The sequence below is a fragment of the Ictidomys tridecemlineatus genome, chromosome 5 (genome assembly GCF_052094955.1).
Source record: "Ictidomys tridecemlineatus isolate mIctTri1 chromosome 5, mIctTri1.hap1, whole genome shotgun sequence".
In the NCBI taxonomy this organism is placed as follows: Eukaryota; Metazoa; Chordata; class Mammalia; order Rodentia; family Sciuridae; genus Ictidomys; species Ictidomys tridecemlineatus.
Window position 1 is genome coordinate 27,500,001 of NC_135481.1, and position 21,780 is coordinate 27,521,780.

Consider the following 21,780-nt stretch of genomic DNA (forward strand, 5'->3'; position numbering starts at 1 on the left):
AAAGAAGGTAATATTTCACTTAAAATGAAAGTACCATTGCTCCTGTTGAAAAAAATATATGGAAACAAGTGGGCTCGATAACCCATGTAGTGTCTGACAGACTACAGACCTGAACTCTCTTTCTTTTACAAATCCATAGTTTTAAACATGCTGACATTTTACCTTCTACTCAAAACCTTTCTTGATTTATAGGATATTGTTTTTGGTGATTGTTCTCAACTTTCTGGGTATTTATTTGCAAAACAAATTTTTTCTGACAGTGAAGCTTTTCCAAAATTTGATTTCTGGGTCTTCCCTAACCTTCTCTACCTATCAGCCATCCAGGTTTCTCACCTCTGGGTGTGATGTCCTCGGCTACACAATATTATACAAGTGAATAGTGAAATACAGTTCTGATTCTCACAACTTCTGTGTGTGTTTGAAGTGAGAAAACAAAAGCTCATGTACCAGCATTTGCAGGAACTTCCACTGCTAAAACCTAACATTTTTGGAAAAGAAGCAACTTAGATATAGTGAAAAGAATCCAAAGACTAGTGCAAATAGTGTTGTTGCTCAGTTTATTTTTTTTCTAACATACTATATTTATGAAATAGGCATCTATCTTAGAAAATATCTGAATATTATCTGGAATAATTTATTTGCATAATTCCTACCACAGAAGATATCTTCCTTAAGAATATTTGAGCCTAATTCTGTGATTATTGAGATCAATTGAAATATAAAAATATAAAAACTAACACAGAAGGGAAGATTCAATATTAATTTTCATCTTGATAAACTCATATACAATTTAATAGCTCTAATTTAGTGAAAATATTCACTTATTTGAAAATATAACGTTTATTTCCTGAAGTGAAATAATATGGTCATATTATTGTGGATAGCAGAAGGTAAAAGAGAAGAAAGATTATTCCAGTGGTAGAAAGAGCAGATGACTTGTCTTTATTGTTTTTTAACTTGAAAGATCTAAACCACATATAAGTGAAAGAAATAAAAAAAGGAATGAATTCTATGTAAGGCAATGCTCTACTCATCTGTTCAAAAGATGCACTATTACAGCTACAGATTTGTAAATTATATATGCTTCAGTAAGTATGCATGTTTGCTTGGTTTAACTACATCATTCATAATTCTTTATAAAATTTGCTTAAGCTGTACTAAATAATTACAGCTACTCAATGGGCATATTTTGCTTGAAGTATTGGAATATTCATTATATATAAATGGCAACTTGTGTCTAGAAGATATTAACTCCAGGATTTTAAATGCCCCCAAAGTTTGGGTTTTTGACAGATATGCTAAAGATATTAAAATGGTTAGAAATATCAGAAAATTGTTGACTCTCCCCCAAATTTCTAAACACTTATAATAGTATTATTGTGGTTATTAGAACCCAAATGGCTCTAGGAAAGAGTGCTACACTCCTACAGAATTACATATACTTTGGATTATTTTTCTAAATTCAGGAAGTATCCAGCTACCCCCACAATAGATACTGATACAAGCAATAACTACCAAATTCAAAGCTCAACTATCAAGATTTTTTTTATCCAAATGAATAAAATTTCTAACCTTAATGAGTGCCTCTTGAATCATTTAAAATTAATTAGGGGGCTGGGGTTGTAGCTCAGTGGTAAAGTGCTTGCCTCACATACGTGAGGCACTGGGTTCGATTCTCAGCACCACTTATAAATAAATAAAATGAAGGTCCCTCCACAAGTAAAAAAAAATATTTAAGAAAAAATCAATTAGGAAATCTTTTTTTTTTTTAAAGAGAGAGTGAAAGAGGGGAGAGAGAGAGAGAGAGAGAGAGAGAGAGAGAGAGAGAGAGAGAGAGAGAATTTTTTTAATATTTATTTCTTAGTTCTCGGTGGACACAACATTTTTCTTGGTATGTGGTGCTGAGGATCGAACCCGGGCCGCACGCATGCCAGACGAGCGCGCTACCGCCTGAGCCACATTCCCAGCCCAGGAAACCTTAACAATTAAGTTTGGAATCTTTCACATTTTCTCTGGATGTTGCAGCAGAGCATGTATTCCAGTAAGCAGACAACAGAAAGATCCATGAGCTGAAATTGCCAATTTAGGGAGAGCAGATTGACAAGGATTTACGTTTAAGCCTTTGTCTGTCATTGCTAGAGAAGATATTTGGTGCTTCAAAAAATATTTATTTTATATTTTTATTCTGAAGAAAATAAAATGACTTGACTTAAAATTATTTAGCTCAGAGATACAGACACAAATTCTTAATTTTTGTCACTAATTTACAAGTACTTTCCATTGTTTATTAAACCCACATAACACATCTGACTTTTTTAATTAAACTATTTCTTAAGTAACTGAAATTTTTCATGAGTTTTCAGTCCTCTGGGTTTATTGTTTTCCTTCAGGCCTATTCATTTTATTTCAAAGCAATGAAAGATAACTTTAAGTTTGCATTTATATAAATCTTCCTTCAAAATGTATGCTAGATGGTCTAATATTGCCAATTGGAGAACAACAACAAATGAGATGAAAAGAGATAATGTACAGTGAAAGCACTTTGTAAAGTATAACACATTACCTAAATGAACTGTATCATTGTTACTTTTAAAAGCACTTAATTGACAGATCAAATAATGTAATCATGAACAATAAAACTTCAAGATAATTCAGCCTTAAAGAGAAGAAAACTTATTACAGGAAGGGCAAATCAGTTCCCTTCTATAGAATTTAATGGGATAATCAAGTAATCAGACCTACCATTTTCTTCATTTTTATTGTATATTAGTCATAACATCCAAATTTCACATGAAATTCATAATTTTACCATCTTTCCATGACCATTTATAATTTTTATAATTTTAGTGTTTTTTTTCCAAAAAAGTATCTATACATACATAAAAATTTCAATATTCTCCTTTGTTCCCACTCTTTTTTCTTCTGATTTTTCTCATTAGCTATTCCAAAACACTTCTGTTCAATTCATCTCTCCCAGCCATATTACCCTCCTCCTCAGCATATGATTATATCTTCTCCTTAGCAAAAAGCAGAGGCCTTATAAATTCAATGGTCCCATTTTCTCTATGTTACAGATAAGAAAGAAGAAAGAAAAAGTTCAAAACCCTGACAAATTGTAGTACTAGGAGATTTCTATGATGCGAATACTCCAAAGATACTGATTTTAAGCAATTGTCTCACAAAATTCTTGTGTATTTAGTAATCACCAAAGATATGCATGAACTTCTCTCAAGCTAGACTACAAGGTAAACCTTTATTAAATGTGGATCCCAAGGATCCCATAAACTATTTTGATAATAGCATACACTCAATATATATAGAATTCAAATTATTTCTTGGGGGAATATAAGATAAAATGATTAACATAACTGAGTGTTTAATTTGTCTCTGTGTTTAACTTAACTTGTTCTATACTCATTGTAAACTTTGACCCTAAGGCCACAATTCTGGAAGAAACAAGGATACATCAATTTAAAAGTATAATTAAGCTGTGGAATAAATCTCATGAAGATACAAAATATATTTGGCTCTTGGAGTTCTGAGAGAACAAACGCTATGTGCCTGTCATTAGAAAGTAGAATTTGCTTGACCTACATACTACATGGATTTCATAGTCAGCATGAAGCAAATATAAATTGAAGAAACACTTTAAGAATATAATTTTTAAATAAGGCAAAACTGCATAGTAGTTAATGATGCTTTGGTATAGGAGGAGACAACCCTGAATGTAAATTTATCTATCACTTACTGATATGATCTGAATCTTTGTGATTCCTAAAATTCATATATGGAAACCTATCTCCAAGGTGACAGTATTAGGAGGTGAAACCTTCAGAATGTAGGAATGACACGAGGGAAGAATCCTCAAGAATAGTAATAGTGCCCTAATAAAATTGGCCCAAGAGAGCTCTTCTCCCCTTCTACCATGTGAGGACAGCAAGAAGCCAGTAGTGTGTACTCTGCAGAATCTACTATGTGGAGACTCTAATCTGTGTGTCCCACCTTCAGAACTGAGACATAAATTTTTGTTGTTCATTTGCCCAGATTATAGTAACTTGTTACAACATTCTAGATGGAGTAAGATACTAGCCAGCTGGAATTGGGCTAGCTCTCACCTCTCTAAGCCTCATCTGAAAAACAAAAAGAAACAACAGTAATGTCTCCCTTAATAATAGCATTGTGTGCAGATGGAATGACATAGTTCATCTGGGTATAATGATAATAATCAAGTGTAATGATTTCAGAAGGTTAAAAAGTGAAGACAGAAGCATTCATTAAAGAATTTCTCCTTAGTTAGTAATTTTAGAATGTTGAACTTCATAATCACTGTGGAACAACTCCTTGAGACTCCCAAGGACCTTACTATGCCCAGTGCATCACTTGCTAAATGCTCTATAATTATTTGCCAGATGAGGGTCAATGAAATGCTTAAGACAAAAGAAATTAGAGTTTAAAGAAACTGAAAATAGTTTTTCTTTCTTCTTCTTTTTAAAAATATCCTTCAACACTCATCTGCATTTGAGATTAATGAAATCAAAGAAGGCAGGTGAGAAACACCCATAGAAATCAGGCAGAGGGTCTGATGCTTTTTCTCTCTAGGAGTCTCAAGCATAGAAATGGGTTCTTTTCCCTTTCTTTTTCACTAAAATCATGTAGGTGGGCCTGCTTTGGGTGTCTGCTTTTCTTTCCCATGCAATCATGTAGGAGGGCATAGAGTTGGTATTTTGTACCCTTTTCCATTAGTGGCTTTATATCCAAGATAACCTCAACCCTCCTCTTTTAACATGCCTTCAATCTTTTCAAGGAACCTGCAACTCCCCCAGGCTTCAAGTCAACCGCCTCCTTTTTCTCATACAATCAAAGCCACACACTCTACATTTCTTGCAAACAACAAAGGACTGACATTTAGCAGGAGGGTAATTGGAAGAGCACAGATCTAAGGTAGCATCATCTCCCACTTCTGTAGGTGGCTAGCGATTACAGTGGGGGAGTGTGGGCAGGGAGCCCCCTCCAGCGAACCGCCATCTTCTCTAAAGTGACTTCACCGTGAGTGAGCCTGCCACCACCACCACCAACAACTTTCCTGCCCCTCTGCCTATACCATGCCCACGGTCTTCAATCAGACCGTTAGTGGTAAATGTAAACTTTTAGAATGAGTTTTTGAACATGTGTGTATTTTTAAAACATAAAAACTGAAATGCACTCTTAAAATTGTATGCTAAAGATATTGTATCTCATCATTATATCCTACAGATTTCTCAGTCATACAGGATTGAGGAAACAAATTGATAATAAAAGTATGTGCTTAATTTTTGAAGTACTTTTACTAAGCAAGGAAAACAAGAAAGCAAGGAAGAAATGGTAGGAGGAAAGATAATTATGTTCTTATCACATATTGCTACATAGATTACTTCACTTATTTAAAAAATAAACAAAAGAAAATAACACACACTAAATTTAAACACAAGATTTATTTCCATTATGTTTTTTTTTAAAGTAGCATCTGGCAACATAGCTGTCATAACTGTTTTTCATTACTATTGGAAGCTGGCCTGGCACTTGAACCAAGACCATGTTGTCCTCCTGTGGGACATAAACCACCTCACAGAACATCAACCTCAGTGGGGTCACTCTGACAACGCTGAAGTAATACAGGCAGGTCACTTCATTATTTTTTGTAAACATAAAAACAAAATTGCGTTGCAAACCAGCAAATACCAAACATTCCCTCCATAAGAACAGTGGCCATTGTTTCTTCAACAAGTACACTAAATCTTCTCTGTAGCCTGCTTTCTTTCTAGATAAGTTTTGTTGTTATTGTTTTCTTTTGTTTAAAAGACAGTGTCTTGCTATATTGCTCAGGCTGGCCCTGAACTCCCGGACTCAAGTGATCCTCTGGCCTCATCCTCCCAAGTAGCTGGAACTAAAATGGTGTCCATTGTGCCCTGAGTTTTGAAGATGTGCAGTCATAGAATTGTCCTTACTTCCAGAGGGAATCCTATCAGAGTGAACTTTGCTTTCTCATACTATCTTGCTGAGATACCCTCCAGTTTGCCTCACAGTAATAAGTAGTGAAGAGAACTTGTAAAACTGCAGGTCTGTTCCTGGTGGCCTTCAGCTGGAGGACATAAACAAGTATAATTAACTCTCTTCATAGATGAGGCAAACAATGTCAGCAAAGTTTTTTTAAAAAGTCTGATAAAAACAGAAAAGTTAGACTTTTTAAAAATAGCTCAAGACTGTGAATATGTGTACATTTATAAACATTGCATGTGTGTATAGAATACCTCCAGGGCATTATGTAAAGCCATACTCTTTGTCCTGGTCCCTCTTTCAGTGGCTGGCTTTAACACCTGAGAATGCTCCATTATTAGTCTATTCCTTTGGGTTACAGAACTGATTATTGTTTTGAAAAAAAAACTAGTTCCATTTTATACACATTTATGTGTCAGTTTATTACTCTCAGTACTGTCAAAAAGTCAATGCTCACACCAAGACAGGTTGGTGGAGTGGGGTATGTTGGGGGTGGCTATGGGTGGCAGGTCCTGAAAAGTCATGATGGGGATCTCTTCAAAGTCAAATCTGGGGACAGAATATCTAAACAGGGAACAAATGAGAAAGTGTGAAAGCACTGAAAATAAAACTAAACAATTTCATTTTGTGTTAGGACCAATCTAACTTATTTATTTGTAAATTAGGAAAGAACACCAGGCTAGGAGTTCAGAGATCTGGGCTCTGATACTGACTGTACTATTTATTTGATTCTTCTTGACAAGATACTAGATCAAGATAATAAAATCAGTCCACTGGGTTCTCCAATGCACTAATCTGAAGCTCCCTAATAGGAGATGCTCATATGGACAGATGATCTTCCACCAACGCCAGATTCCTTTTACTCATATGCCTTCATTCATTGTATACCCACATTTTAAGCAGCTCCAGTGCTTCAATGTGTGCTAACTTCTGGGAAAATAATCTGGTCTCCACCCTGTAGCAATGCTTGAGCAGAACCCTATGTAGAAGCTTGCTGATCTCAGTACATGAACACATTTTGTATATTCTTTTCGAAAGAATATCTATGGTTTCCAAGATAGGTGTTCATATCTATTCATCAGTTAGTTTTAGAAAAAAAATGCATACTTTCTTCCTAGTTCTAAAGGCCTGGAATAAAGATCCCAGCCACAGAAGGTGTTTGATAAATACAAATATTTAACTGCTTTAAAACATCATGATTGCAAAATGTGCTAATAGGACAAGAAAGAGGAATAAATACTCAATTTGCAAATAAGAGTACTCTAGCCAGATTTTATTAATGTTATGGATTTGTGATAGCTTGTACTAGGACATATAAACTTGATATAATACCAGTGGAAGAGACACACAAGATATTGCTTTGCTGTGCTCTAGGAACAAGAAATCTCTGGCCTTATGCAGTTACTTGAACTTTTTAGGTAGGAATAAAAATTAGGCAAAACGCTTATTCCATGGGATGCTGGGATTCTTTCTTGGACATATGTAAGGAAGTATAGCCCAGCTGAGTTAGGTGCCACTACTATTTGCATATTTTCTAAGTTTCTCTGGTTGTCTCTTTTATATATTGAAAAGGTAATCAAGGGAAATATTTTACATGTAATCTCTCTTTTATGTATGCCTCACTCTGCACACAATCCCCATCCCACATTAACCTCATTCAGGGTCACAACCTGTTCCTTCATATTCTATAATTCAGTTCTTCCAACACTAAATACTTTTTTTTCCAGAAAAGAATAGAATATATTTTTAAAGGAAAAGTAGGTTGACTCTGACTAGCCACTGACTTGGGAATTGAAGGAGAAGAACAAATCAATTCTCTTTTCTCTGTTTCCTTTTGACCTCCTCTGTTCTACCCACCACCTCATGTCTGTCAGCCTGCAGTGAAGAAGAGAGCAAAGTGTAGGAACCACCAAGAAGCACAACCAGCTAGACAGAAACTGAGAGTACTAGACCTTTCCATGTGTCTCTGAACCTGTGAGGAGGCACTGAACTAGTGAGCACCACCATCTGGTCTAATTACACTTGATGGAAAGTATGTAAGTCACAAACACAAGACTCCAGGAACATGAAATGCCAAACTCAAGTCAATATGAAGCAACCATAAGAATCTCTCTTTTGAATGTCCCCTTAAAGCTTCTTTTCTTCTGTTTTAGTGTATGTATGTTGACAGACTGCAATGATTTCAGAAAAGGATTACTAGAATAATGAGGGTTCCAAAGAATAGATCTTTATTTTCAAGTACTTGAAAAATTGCTATATACAATGGGGAAGCCAATTGATTAAATATTTTATCCAGAGGTAAGATATGGCTTATTGAGTAGAAGACATAAGGAAGCCAACTTTGGTTCAGATTTTAATTTATGAATTAAAATGTTCTAGTAAGGTGTTAAGCTGCATACCACAGTGTTCAAAAAAAGTGTTCAGAAAGAAGCTAACCAAGGTGCCCTTCAAAAGATGTATAAAGAAATGTGGTATATATACACAATAAAGTATTACTCAGCCATAAAGAAGAATGATATTATAGCATTGATGGTAAATGGATAAAACTGAATACTATCATGCTGTGTGAAATGAGCCAGTGCCAAAAAGTCAGAGGTTGAATGTTTTCTCTAATATGCTGAAGCTAATCCAAACTAGGAGGGGTTAGAAAACAGAAGAAAGGTCAATGGAGTAGATAAAAGGGAATGAAGGGAAAGGGAGGAGGAATAGGATAGGAAAAGGGTGAAATGAATCTGACATAACTTTCCTATGTACATATATGAATATAGCACAGTAAGTCTCACCATCATGTATCTCCACAAGATATTAATTAAGAAGAAAAACTATAAATAAATACCAGAAAGATCAATAGAGTAGAGGGAAGAGAAGCAAGCGAGGCAAGAGAGGAGGAAAAAGGGATGTACTGGGCACTGAATTAGAACAAATTATATTCCATGTGTTTATAATTATGTCAAAATGAATTCTAATATTATATATAATTAAAAAGAAATAATAAAAAATACAAAGACAATAATATAAACTCTTATTAAATTTACTGATGGTGGGCTGGGGATGTGGCTCAAGCGGTAGCGCGCTCGCCTGGCATGCGTGCGGCCTGGGTTCGATCCTCAGCACCACATACCAACAAAGATGTTGTGTCCGCCGAGAACTAAAAAATAAATATTAAAAATTCTCTCTCTCTCACTCTCTCTTTAAAAAAAATTACTGATGGTTTCATTTGTATACCTTCCACTCTGATTTCTCTTTTTTAATTTTTTCCTCTTTTTCACTGTTGGTCTGCATAGACACATGTCACACACCATTTTACTATTTCAAATTTCTTGCTTAGATCAATGAAGAGAAATTTCTTAAGGAAAGGTCACTGGTTCTATAGGGAGAATTTCAAATTTTATTGAAAGTTCTTGTGAAAAGTTGTGATATTAAATACATATATTTGCAGAACTCCTTTCACATTAATGTGAGTGTGTTGCTTTCACTTAAAAAATAAGGAAGGATAATTAAAGAAAATGCCTACATATCCACCCTCATTGTTCTGAACTATTTTTGATTCTTCCAATATCCATGTGCATTTTATTGAATGAGCTCAATGAAAATGTTGGATAATATAATTGACTGTCAAATAATAACTGCTATTTTAAAAATGGAAACAGATTATAAAAATATTTCTAAAATTTAATGGATGGGTTGCATCACTCCTTTTAGGAAGCTGAAAAGAGGTATGATTTCATTTCTTAGCTGAAATCTACATCATTTTTTTCTTTAAGGAACGTAAGCCATTTGTTTTTAGATTACAATATTTTCTCTATCTGCTTCTCAAATTTCACCACCTAATATGCTCATTTTTTAACATACCTGTTTACAATTCACTTTTTAAACACATGGATTAAATTTTAATTGGATTTTGTAATTAAGTTTGATAAGTAATATTGTAAATCCTTATACTTTTAAAGCAATCATTCCTAAATAAGCTTTAAAAGGTTGTTTGTTTTTTAAAGAAGGGATACCACCTCTTTTACTAACTTTTTTTTTAAAAAGCATTTATTACCTTTAACGTAGTTTAATGTTGTGATTGTGTTGGAAGTCAATTATACATATTTTAGAGTATAATGTTTTGGCATTTGTGAATCTAAAGTCAGACAAAGGATTTTTTGGAAATAGAAAATTTAAGACAAATTGTAATAAAAAAAAAACCACCGTGGGATGTATGTATGCAGAAGTGAGAAAGAATGGAGAGGCCATTAATATTAGAGCATCTACTATACGCCAGACTCTAAGCACAGAGGGTTTCATCTAGCCTTCCTAATGATTCTTACATAAATTTTATTATCTATTTTTACTCAGTAGAGGAAAACAGAGGCCTGAGAACTTAAAAAACATTCACCAGAGTGACATTTTTGTTAAATTACATTTTTCTTCAACATTCAAAACCAAGACCCCCAATTCCAAGGCCAGGGCAGGGTCTGTAGAAGGATGCTCCTGTCAGGCTGGCATCAAAAGGGCTGAGGAAGAATTTCAGTTGCTGTCATGACAGGGGTGTGCTTGGCTCTAGTTAGAGCATTATGTATTCCTACTTACTGCATTGGGCTATTACGAGATATGAGTAAGAAAATAGGTCAGTCACTATGAAGGATTTATACTTGATGAGAGGGCACTTTCCCTCCAGGTACTCCCTCTGGATGAGCCCGACACAGGAGAAATGCATTATCAATGATACTACCTGATGAGCAAAATGGTATCTTTTGTGTAACTGGTAGGAAGAAGGCAGCGAGGACATGCTGAAAACAAGAGCTGATGAAATCCCACTGGAACATACAGGGCATAAGGCAGAGAGAGGAGGCATACCATTTTTTTTAGCCTAACCAACTACTCACTCTGCAAACAGTCGGCGTTCAGGAGGTCCTGACACTTTTCATGGCACTTCACTCCACACTCCAGGCACTTCATGCCCTGCCGAGCAATGCCCCACAGGAGCCCTTCACACTCATAGCAGTAGGTGGGTGTTGTAGCAGTCCAGACCTCGAAGTTGTGTGGGGTGGTGGAAGACATGGGGTAGATCAGAGCCTGCAAGGTCTTCTTGAAGACATGCATTTTCTGTGAGGATGAGAAAAGTGAACCATGCAAACCACATCAGTTGATTTGGAGAGGAATTTCAATACAAAACAGACTATTTTATCATTTGTCCTTAAAAATGCTATTTTGAGAGAGCCCGCTTATTCTTCTCTCAGTACTCTAGAGCCCTATTCAGTTATTTGAACACAAAGAACTCCCTTAGGTTCCAAACTGGATTGGGCTCTGCTGTCATATATCTTCTTTCATGGCAGCCAGCAGTTTGAATTACTTGATAAAGCCCCTTTCCCTGCTACATTGCAAACTCCTCAAGGGGAAGGGTGATGAACATCTTACTCCTTACTACACCAACTCTTAGAGCCTAACCTAGCTTCTGACTAAATACGGGTATTTAGGAAATATTAATTTAAAAAAAACCATCAATTTATATTACTATTCTTAATCTTAGTAGACTTTATTAAAATTGTGAGGTTTAAGGAAAGCATTCTTATTTTAGAAAATTATTTTATTTATTCTAATTAGTTATATATGACAGCAGAAAAACAATTCAATTCATATTACACAAATAGAGCATAATTTTTTATGTCTCTGGTTGAACACAGAGTCACACCATTTGTGTTTCCATACGTGTTCTTAGGGTAATGATGTCCATTTCATTTCACCGTCTTTCTCACCCCATGTCCCCTCCTTTCCCTCCCTCTCCTTTGCCCTATCTGAAGTTGTCTGCTGAGCAATGAATTCCTCCCATGCTACCCACCCCCAAGCATTCTTATGTTGACTCCAAACCTTTAGACACAATCCCCACATCTCTTTTGTATCCTACCCAGGCCTCTCTGACTGTTGTTCTCCATGACACTTTACCTCTCTTTAGCCCCAAACATGCTTCTTTTGTAATTCATTCTGCAGGGAATTCTTTTCAACACCTATCATTTAGAAAGTTTCTCATCAACTAATTAAGAAGAAAGCATTTGTAAAAAAGTTAAATGTGGCATTCTCTCATGCTGATATATTTTAAAGGAAATCATTTTTAATAGTACATGGAAGGATTTTCTAATTACAAGTCATTGTTGAGTTGGAAAAAACACTAAATGATACTCAGGGGACTAGAGTTCCTTTGTATGAGTCTAATCTATGATCTTTAAAATGGGCTACTTTTGGCAAGAACTAACACTATCTTTCATCTTTCTTTGCTTAGTGCCTACACAGTACCTACCATTGTCCCTGGGATATAGAAGGGATTTATGTTTTTTGTTTTGTTTCATAAAATGAATAAATGTCCTGCCATTTAGAGTCTAGACTTTTAGTCTAGAGTGAGAAATAAAGTTGTTAAGACTCACTGTTCTCATGCACCCTGCCTTTCACATGGTCTTATTTTGAAGATCAAATTATATACTGAAAACAAAAGTATTTTCCAGATTTCAAAACATTAAATAAAAATACTAAGTATTAGTATTGATGGGAGATTTTCAAAAACAAATAAAAATAGGTGATAAAAGAGAAGTGATTGGACGAGTCCTACTATACTCTTCTCACACCTCATTATGCGAGTGACTTGTTGAGAGACACACCAGTACTCTTCATAATTATATTTATTGATAATTTCCTATAATTCTCTGTTGCCAAATGAATGCCTATTTACATAATCCCAGAGGAGCCTAACAGATTAGGAAGCACTTATATTTTTGCATTAATCATCCTTAAGTCTCATTTCAGAATATTTTCCTACTGTGTTAAAATGACCAACTGTGCACTATTTTTCAATTTCAAAGTATGGTAACAGCATTATTTCCCTTTATAAGTCCATTCTTCTCACTGTGTTTTCCCAGAATATGTTTGATAATGGTATTGGGAGGTCCTCTACCAGGGAATTAAGCTTTGCTTCAATTTTTTCCTTGAATGACGAGGTCCATTCTTACTATTACATGAGGGTCTGGTCAGTCCAAAGCTCTTTATGTTTCAAATGAATCTACAGAACAGCAGCATGGAATATTAATATGGGAATTAATTAAGTGGGAGGCCCCAGTGTCAGGATTTATACAACTAGAACTGGATCCATCCCTTTTCAATGATAACCTGAGCCAAGTAAATCTTTTAGCTTCATGTCAGAATGAAGATGTTTTACAGAAAACTATTGAGAATCCTTTGAGAATTAGAAGTGTGTATTATTCATCTTTGTCTCCCCTTTACTGCCCAGTAGAGTATCTGCAATATCATTAAAGTGAATTGAATTATCTTTGGCATAACAGATTCACAGTCTGCTGTTCTAGTGGTTTGAGGAACAAGGGTGTGTGTGTGTGTGTGTGTGTGTGTGTGTGTGTGTGTGTGTGTGTATGTGTGTGTGGGAGGTTGGGAGGGGGAGAGAGAGAGAGAGAGAGAGAGAGAGAGAGAGAGAGAGAGAGAGAGAGATATTAATATAGAATCCCAGGTTTAGCTTCAAAACTAAGAAGAAAATTCAATAACCCTGAAATAAATGCATCAAGCATTTTGTCATTTGTTTTAATTGGGGAAAAAGAACAATTATTCTAATTTGGTGTAATGCTAGGTGAGGATAGAGTAGTTTGCTACTGAGCTCAAGAAAAACAAGAAATATGAATTTTAAAAGGGGAGCTGATCAAGGGGTTGTTTTTGAACATGAGATTATGCACACACATTTCAAATTTAAATAAATGACTATTTTATCTAATACTCTATATCTATTTTCTTTTTCTGAATTCAAGTAATGTCACTCCCATATATCTTATGTTACAGTAGAAACAATAAGTATTAATTCTTGTAGAAAAATTAAACATGTTAGAAGAAAAAAATAAAGGCTCTGAATAGATATTTGAGAAAGTTCATTGACATGTTTTGTTTGCTTTGGTTTTGTTAAAGAGCCGTGATTCACTTCATGAAAAGGGAGAATGAAGCTAGTTTAAAAAAACTAAGGAATATAAAAAATTTAATAGCATATTGAAAACCAATTGAATGGGGCATGAAAACAAATTCCAACACTTAACAGTTGTAGATGCTAAAGAAAACCATCAGATAACTCATTTGAGTCCCAGATAAATGATAATAATTTTTTCATTCTGGACTTTTGGGATACGGAGCTGTGTTTATCAAAGCTGAAAATTACTCTAAGCTAAATGGCATATTATTTCAGCAAAGGGGAAGGGAAAATGATTATAAGATAGAAAGATCATCGGTTTTATAACTGAAGAAAGCATATAAGATATAATTTCATTTAATTTATAAAAACAGTATTTAAAAAGCTACTTGATAGAATAGGATTCTGACATCTCAAAATACTGCATCTCATGAAAAAAAGGTACTTTCTCAGCAGAAAAATCAGATCAAATTCAAACAAGATTATAAGAAAGATAGATAATATGGGAATTTCATAGAATAAGGAAAAAAGATCAAGTGACACTGAATAAAAGCCTAGCAGAAAGAAGCAAGGGATCATGGCAAATGGAAGTCTGCTGCTCATCAATAAAAACTGGATGCGGTTTTTTCTTTTAATGTAGAAGTTATAGTTGGCAAATAGGTAATTTGCTACAGATAGTAGAGTACTTGGTGAAGGGAAAGAATTGGATTGGAGTGTTATCCAGAGCAGGTCTTGGACCTTGATGCACAACTGGAAGAGACAGACAACCTTCCATAGTGCAAAGCTCTGAAATGATAGATTCAACCAGCTACAGAGTAAAAGTATCTGGAAAAATACTACATCTGTACTGAACATGTACAACAATTTTTGGTCATAATTCCCTTACTGAACTTGTATAAGAACTTTTTATGCAGTACTTAATATTGTTCTAGCTATTGTAAGTAATCTAGAGATGACTTAAATTATATGGGAGGGTATATGTAGATTCTATGCATGTACCATGCCATGTTATATAAGGGACTTGAGCATTTTAGGATTTTGGCATAAGGAAGTTTCAGAACCAATTCAATGCCCCACAGACACTACAGGATAACTGTATGTATAAGTAGTTGTCAGAAGAATAACCAGAGCCCTAATAACTGTGATTAGAACTCAAAGACTAAAGGATTTGGCAACATGAGTGACGTGCTGCTTATCTAATTTAAATGTTTTTAAACTTTCTAAATCTTTTATAAAAAAAACTATTTTCTAAAAGATACGTATATTCTGATTACAATGGAACACATGTTTACTGAAAAATAATTTATCAAATAGAAGTATACAAAAATAAAAAATGAATATAAAATTTATATGATTTAATGTTTCAAAGTTAAGTAGGGTTTGATGAATATCCTTTCAGTATTTCTTCTAGGAATAAACAGGACATAAAAACTTTTGCAATTAGGAAAATCAAGAGCAATATTAATTTTACATTGCTTGGATAATTTCAACAAATAAAAAATTTTAGTATATGTCAACACTGCTTTAAACTGTTGAGATGAGAGTGAGGGATGTTTGATTTTCTGACAAGCTTTTATAGGCAAGGGTAAACTATAGAGTACAAAGGGGAGGATGCTCATATCCCAGGAAAATATTTTTTTAAATTATTGTTCCAGGAAATAAATTTAAGTTGGCTTTCACTGGTATATCACTTTTTGAACAATTAGGACCCTGGAAGGAAATAAATTGCCTTTTCTATTCACAACTGTCTGAGGAAACTAAAGTGAGTCTGAAAATTAAAGCAATCAGGCTTTCTGACAAAAGCAATGACTAGTGTTTTTAGACCATCGAAATTCTAATGCTATATTAATAATAATGCTAATAATTATATTAGCAGCAAAGTTTGTCTGCCTCCATTTGCCATACCCATTCTTTTTCTCCTACCATGTTGACCAGTGATCATTCCAATGAAGGTCTATTTCCCCTCACATCCTGTGTGTTCCCATCATGAGACTATGTAAACCAACTACTTCCCATACCCTAGACAATTACATTTAGATAGTTTAAACAAAAAAATGAGATTCTGGTTTTGAAGCATTTTCCATATTCATGATGCATAATTTTAGGGAAGAAATATATTCACTGTACTCTAGGTATACATTTTAATATTTCTGAACAAAAGCATCAGAGAGATTTACAGAGCAAACATTAGGTACAGTGTGACCTTTGAAATTTGTTTTAACATGAAGACAAAAATATGGAAAAGTTCCTGAGTATAAAAACAGATATAATTTCAGTGTTGATTTAGTCTTCATAATAATCATTATGTAAGACCAATTTTAAAAGCTAAAGTTATTCAGGTACATTTTTCTAACAGCAGAAAGTACAAACCAAAACTGAAAGTTATATGCCTATTCATGAAAGAGTGTAAGTAATTTGATTTTACTTGTATTGTTTCATAATAGATGCTAATTATCATTTTCCTAATGGGGTGAGTCCAAACAAAGAGGGCAGAAACATGATAAAGTGGCTAACTCATCGATTCAAAGACAGCACAACAGTTTATGCCATCTGTTTTGACATGGTACATGATCTGAAAGCAGACTATTATAGATTTTTCATGTACTATAAATGTCACTTTTTCCTTCAATTCAGAATCTAATGAAAATTTATATATAAATGATGGAGCTAGTATGAGATAATTCATTTGTTAAATATAAGAAACCAAAAATTATATGAATTCCTCCACCAGGGGAAACTTTAGCTATCTTAATAGCATAAGTAGTATAGTCAATTATGGAGTTGGGAAATTGTACAGTGAAAAACAGTTAATCATAAAAGTAATATTTTTACTATGTAGTTATCATGTGTCCACAATGAATATATTGAGTATCATTTCTATTATTTATCCTTTTCATTTATGTCGTAAATATCCTTTGTATGTACTTCATGAGAACAATTAAAATACAAATTTATATATTCAACTCTATAAGTTAGAAAATTTAGGGTGAACACAGGAAAGTAAAGAGCGAATCTAAATAGACAAAAGAGAAATACATGTGACAAAAAATAGAGAAACAATCTGGAGTCAACAAAGTAAATACAAGAAAAGTTTCTTGTAGCACTGATTTTGCAGAAAAAGAAAGAAATGTAAATAAATAAAACTAAAATTAAAATGGCACAAGAATTTTAGAAATTGCATTGATAAGGTCAATTTGGTGGTACTAAATTTAAAAGTTTAGAAAAAGGGACATGGGAATACAGGTAAGTAGTAAAGTGCTTCCTAGCATACATGAGGGATGGATTCAATTCCCAGCAACACACACACACACACACACACACACACACACACACACACACACACATGCACACACACCACATGTGCACAAACACGTACACACACAAGGAAAAAAAGATGGCTTTCTGGGACAAATATAAATGATCAAAATTAATTCACTAACTCAAGAACAAATGTTTAAAAAACATGGTTATAGTCACGATATTAAATAAGTTGATTCAGTAGTCAAATAACCACCCTCAAATTAAGCATCAAATAAGCATCAAGTCCAGATGGTTTCAGAAGCAAGTTGTGCCAACCCTTCAAGGTACAGCAATTTATTTATGAAAACCATCCCAGTGAATCTCAAAAAAGGGAAGCTCCCCAGCTTATTTTGCAAAACTAGTTTAATACTGATGTCAAAGTTGTTCAAAGATACAGCAAACCATAAGCTCATTTAACTCATGTGCATAGATTTAAAAAACTGAATTGTTAGTAAAGATAGAGCAAATCAAAACTAAGAAAATTTCCATAACTTGCCTGAGGCCTCACTGCTAGTAAATGGTAGAACTCAACCAACATGAACCTCAAGCCAAAGACTGCTCAGGAAGAAAGATAGAATTAGGACCAATAACAATATTTATAAGCAAGACATAATATTTACACTGGGCATCATTACTGCTGGTTTCCATGTCAGCACTCCCTGGACAGGAATCTAAGCCTCAACTGCAAAGAACAGAGCGAGGCATTAGCATTCTTGGAGGTAATGCTGGCCCACACCTGGCACAAGATACAAGAGCTTTTTCTTTCCTTGAAAAAAATGACTGAGCTTTCTCTTGTCTCTTTCTTTAATTAAAATTGAGCTGCCATCATTTGATATTTCTCACATGGCCAAGCCATTTTCCTTCACTTAAAGGCAAATATTCCACGCTTTCACTTCCAGGGTGCCTAACAAGACTTTCAGCACTGAAGTGTGGAAACTGTTCCCTTCAGCGTTTACATTAACTGCCTATATAATGACTGAACATGACAGCTTGTCAAGAGTGACATTTCATATGCCTGTTGTACAGAAGTCATAGTTCATGTACTTTTTGAGACATGGGCCCCAGGGAAATGAGCTTTGTGAATCTGAGAGGGAGCTAATGGACTCAATTCATCCAACCAGCACCCACAGAGATGTTATTTAGTTAGGCCTTCTGAAACTAAGAAAGTAAAGCGATGTTTTTAAGTTGCTATAAAGTAGATCAGTAGCAAATTTACCCATAATGTGAGGATATATTCCCTGTTCAGGGACTTAGAAAATGTATCGCCTTCCATTAACTTATATTGGTTTCCTGTTACCTTTTCATAGAGATTAAAACTCATAGTTCTAATGTCATATTTCAAAATATAAGAGAGAAAGTGTACAGGCATTTATCAATAAAATACTTAAATTCTGATTATTTCCTCAAAAACACAAGAACCTCATGATTCAGCAACTAAGATGGGGTTTTCTCATACAACAGAGGATGCGTCATTGTCTTGTACTCAAACTATACTCAAAATATTTCAAGGCATCATAAATATCATGCCTAAGACTGAGACACTGGAAATGCAGTCACCTTTTTTTAAGCTTGTGCATAATAGAACATGTATCAACTTGCTGTAGACTCTGAATATTCAAATGAACATATTCAATGAACATAAAGGGCCTCCCCATCCTTTCATGCTTTTTTTTTTTTTGTACCAAGGATTGAACCCAGAGGCACTTTACCACTGAACCTTAACCCCAGCCCTTTATTTTTTTATTTTGAGACAGGATCTCGCTAAGTTGCCTAGGATCTCACTAAGTTGATGAGGCTGGCCTCAAACTTGTGACTCTCTTGTATCATCCTCCCAAGTTACTGGGAATAAAGGTGTGTGCCACCACACCCAGAGTCCTTCCCTACTTCTGAATGAGTATGTGTGTATTGGGGTAGGGAGAGCTTGTTGATAGAAAGAACCAGGAGAGGTTGACTTTGGGATGGTGGATAACACTGTCAGGAAGAGGAACATAAGAAATACAGATGTAAATAATTATCTTTACTTGGCAAGTATATAGAAAGGTAAAACAAGAAATGCACTATTGGCAGAATTTTTTATTCTATAAAAATAACAAAGTTGCTAAAATTAGGAGAGGTAGGAGATATTAGTTCCCATAAGGCAGTTCACAGATATATTGTCTTGAGTAAATTCCCAGGTGAGTGTGAAGGATGGTGCTACCACTGCACAACACCCAAGGCACAAACACTGGGAGTTTTAAAAACATCACTCACACTCAGGCTGTACCTGGAGCCAATTAAATCAGAATTGCTGGGAGTGAGACCCAGGCATTGGTATGTTTTAAAGCTCCCTGAGGTGTTCTAATGAGCCAAATTTAAGAACCGCTGACCTGGATATTTGCAGCCTATTTTATCTTCTAATCAGGCTGTTCTTTCATTCAGTAAGAATTTACAAAGCATCTACCTCATGCCTGACAGTGTACTAAGCAACAATGATGAAAAAATTTAATAAGAGCAATAAACAAGGTTCAGTGCTACCCTATGATATCAGAGTTTATGAAAGTTTATGCAAAACAATCAAATTAAATGTAATAAAAATAAAGATGGTAGCTCATAGGTATTGTTCACTGTGCCCTATACTATGCCAAACATTAAGCATCCCTCCCTAATCCTCTCAGTTTTATTATCACCTCACTTTATAGGTGAGGTAACTTAGACTCAGAACTTGCAAACTTGTAACAATGTTAAGTGGCACTGGGGGACACACACATAGCAGCCTTCACTGTAACCATACAATGCTATCAAGGTCATAACTAAATGCTATCAAAGCCCATAGGTAGAAACTAATAATTCAACTAGGAGGGGAGGTGGGTATTTGGAGAAAGCCTCAAAAAAGAAGTAAAATTTAAACTTAATGTGATGCTATTAGGGGTTCATACATATATGAAGAGCAGAGGAGAATTGGCCTGATAGTAAAGCTGAAGCCCTAAGGAAGTATTTTGGGGTCAGGATTTCCAAGATCCCATTTATTGCTGAAACACTGGAATAAACATTACAAATGAGTGGCTCTAGCAGAATGGGTTTTGCTCCTGTGAGCATGATCAATATATAATTAGTAATTGACACTGCACCTACCAGTTCCTCGTTGTTGAGTGATGTCCTAATTACCATAGCCAAGGAGAGACCAGATTTCCGGGCAGCCAGGGTCTAAAATAAACAGAATTATGACTTATTAATATATGGGGAGGTTGTCCTGAACATGATGCTCAGCAGAATGTAAAAATGTAAGGATAGTTGGTATCACTGTTCACATTTTAGTCAACAAGGACCTGCCTGCTCAGTGGTTGATTAGTTCATTCAGAACATGCACTCAGAGGACACTGAAGCTGGAAAGAAATCTGTAGATCATCAAACCCAACCTCTACTTGGTACATGTGGTGAAACTCAGGACTAATAAGGCAAGGTGATCTGTCCAAAGTTTCCAGGCTAGCAAGAGGCTTCTAAAACTGTGTTATTCCCCAATGTTTTCATGGTCTCATTTCTTCATAAAACATGACCATGGATACTGAGCCAGCCTGACTTGTGGAATGGGCCTGAATCATAGTGGATTCTGGGTGATTCTTTGAGTTCTACACAGATTTCTAGAATATTTCTCCATTTATAGCCAGGATATTTTTCTAGTTGTCCATTTTATTTACCAAGAATTATTATACCCAGATTCATAGTCTTCACTTAATGCTGGTAATGTAAGTGATCCTAAACAAGTCAAGTTCCTTTAGTTTTTCCCCACCTTTAAAATAGAGCCATCATTACCTGCTCCTATCCAAAATATTTGTGATATATTAACTCAGCAATGCTATAGAGAACTTTGAAAATCAGAAGTTCCAAGTGGAAATATTAAATCTGCTATCTCTTTAGGAGCAAAGGGAAATAACAGTGGAATGACACATTCCTGAGCATACCTATAGACCCATCTAGTCATCAATATATCTTCTAGGGGTTATGAAGCCAAGTCCTAAAGTTCTACACATACCCAATTAAGTAAGTCACTCTCCATCTCTACTGCGTCAACCTAAACAACGCTTATTTCCAAGAGTTTACTCAAGATAATACTCATCTCTGATCAGTAATTACCCCTAAATTTATGTCTGTAAATCTATTTTAGTCTGCTTGCCTTTGTCGTATGCATAATTGAGTTTCTCAGAATTGAACTAGAGGTTAAATTCTTGGAGAAGCCACACTTTTTATTCTTGTATGTTTCTGTCTTTTATTTTCTCATCTTTCCCTCTTTTACCTCTAGTAAGGGAAGAGTATATGTGAGAGGAGTGTCAAATAATAATAATAAAATCAATTGAAAAGCACTTACCATGGCCTGAAGATTCCGGGAGTGAAAGAAAGAAAAGTTTAAATAATTAAACATAGGAAAGGTAGGAATATTATAACCATGTTAAATTAGTCTAACTTCATAAAATTATATCTACACTATAATGACAGGAATCTGAGATAACTGTACTGACACATCATGCTTTCCAATATAA

General features: G+C 34.9%; 1 protein-coding gene across 1 annotated transcript in view; it reads right to left on the reverse strand.

Moving 5' to 3' along the window:
• The window catches only part of Unc13c (unc-13 homolog C), a 576,758-nt gene that overhangs the window by 339,613 nt on the left and 215,365 nt on the right, over positions 1-21,780 (reverse strand). The window contains exons 6-7 of the mRNA XM_078049590.1: positions 20,378-20,449; positions 10,905-11,124 (exon numbers count right to left, since the gene is read on the reverse strand). Of these exons, the coding sequence (XP_077905716.1) occupies positions 10,905-11,124; positions 20,378-20,449 (292 nt within the window). The remainder of the gene's footprint in view (positions 1-10,904; positions 11,125-20,377; positions 20,450-21,780) is intronic.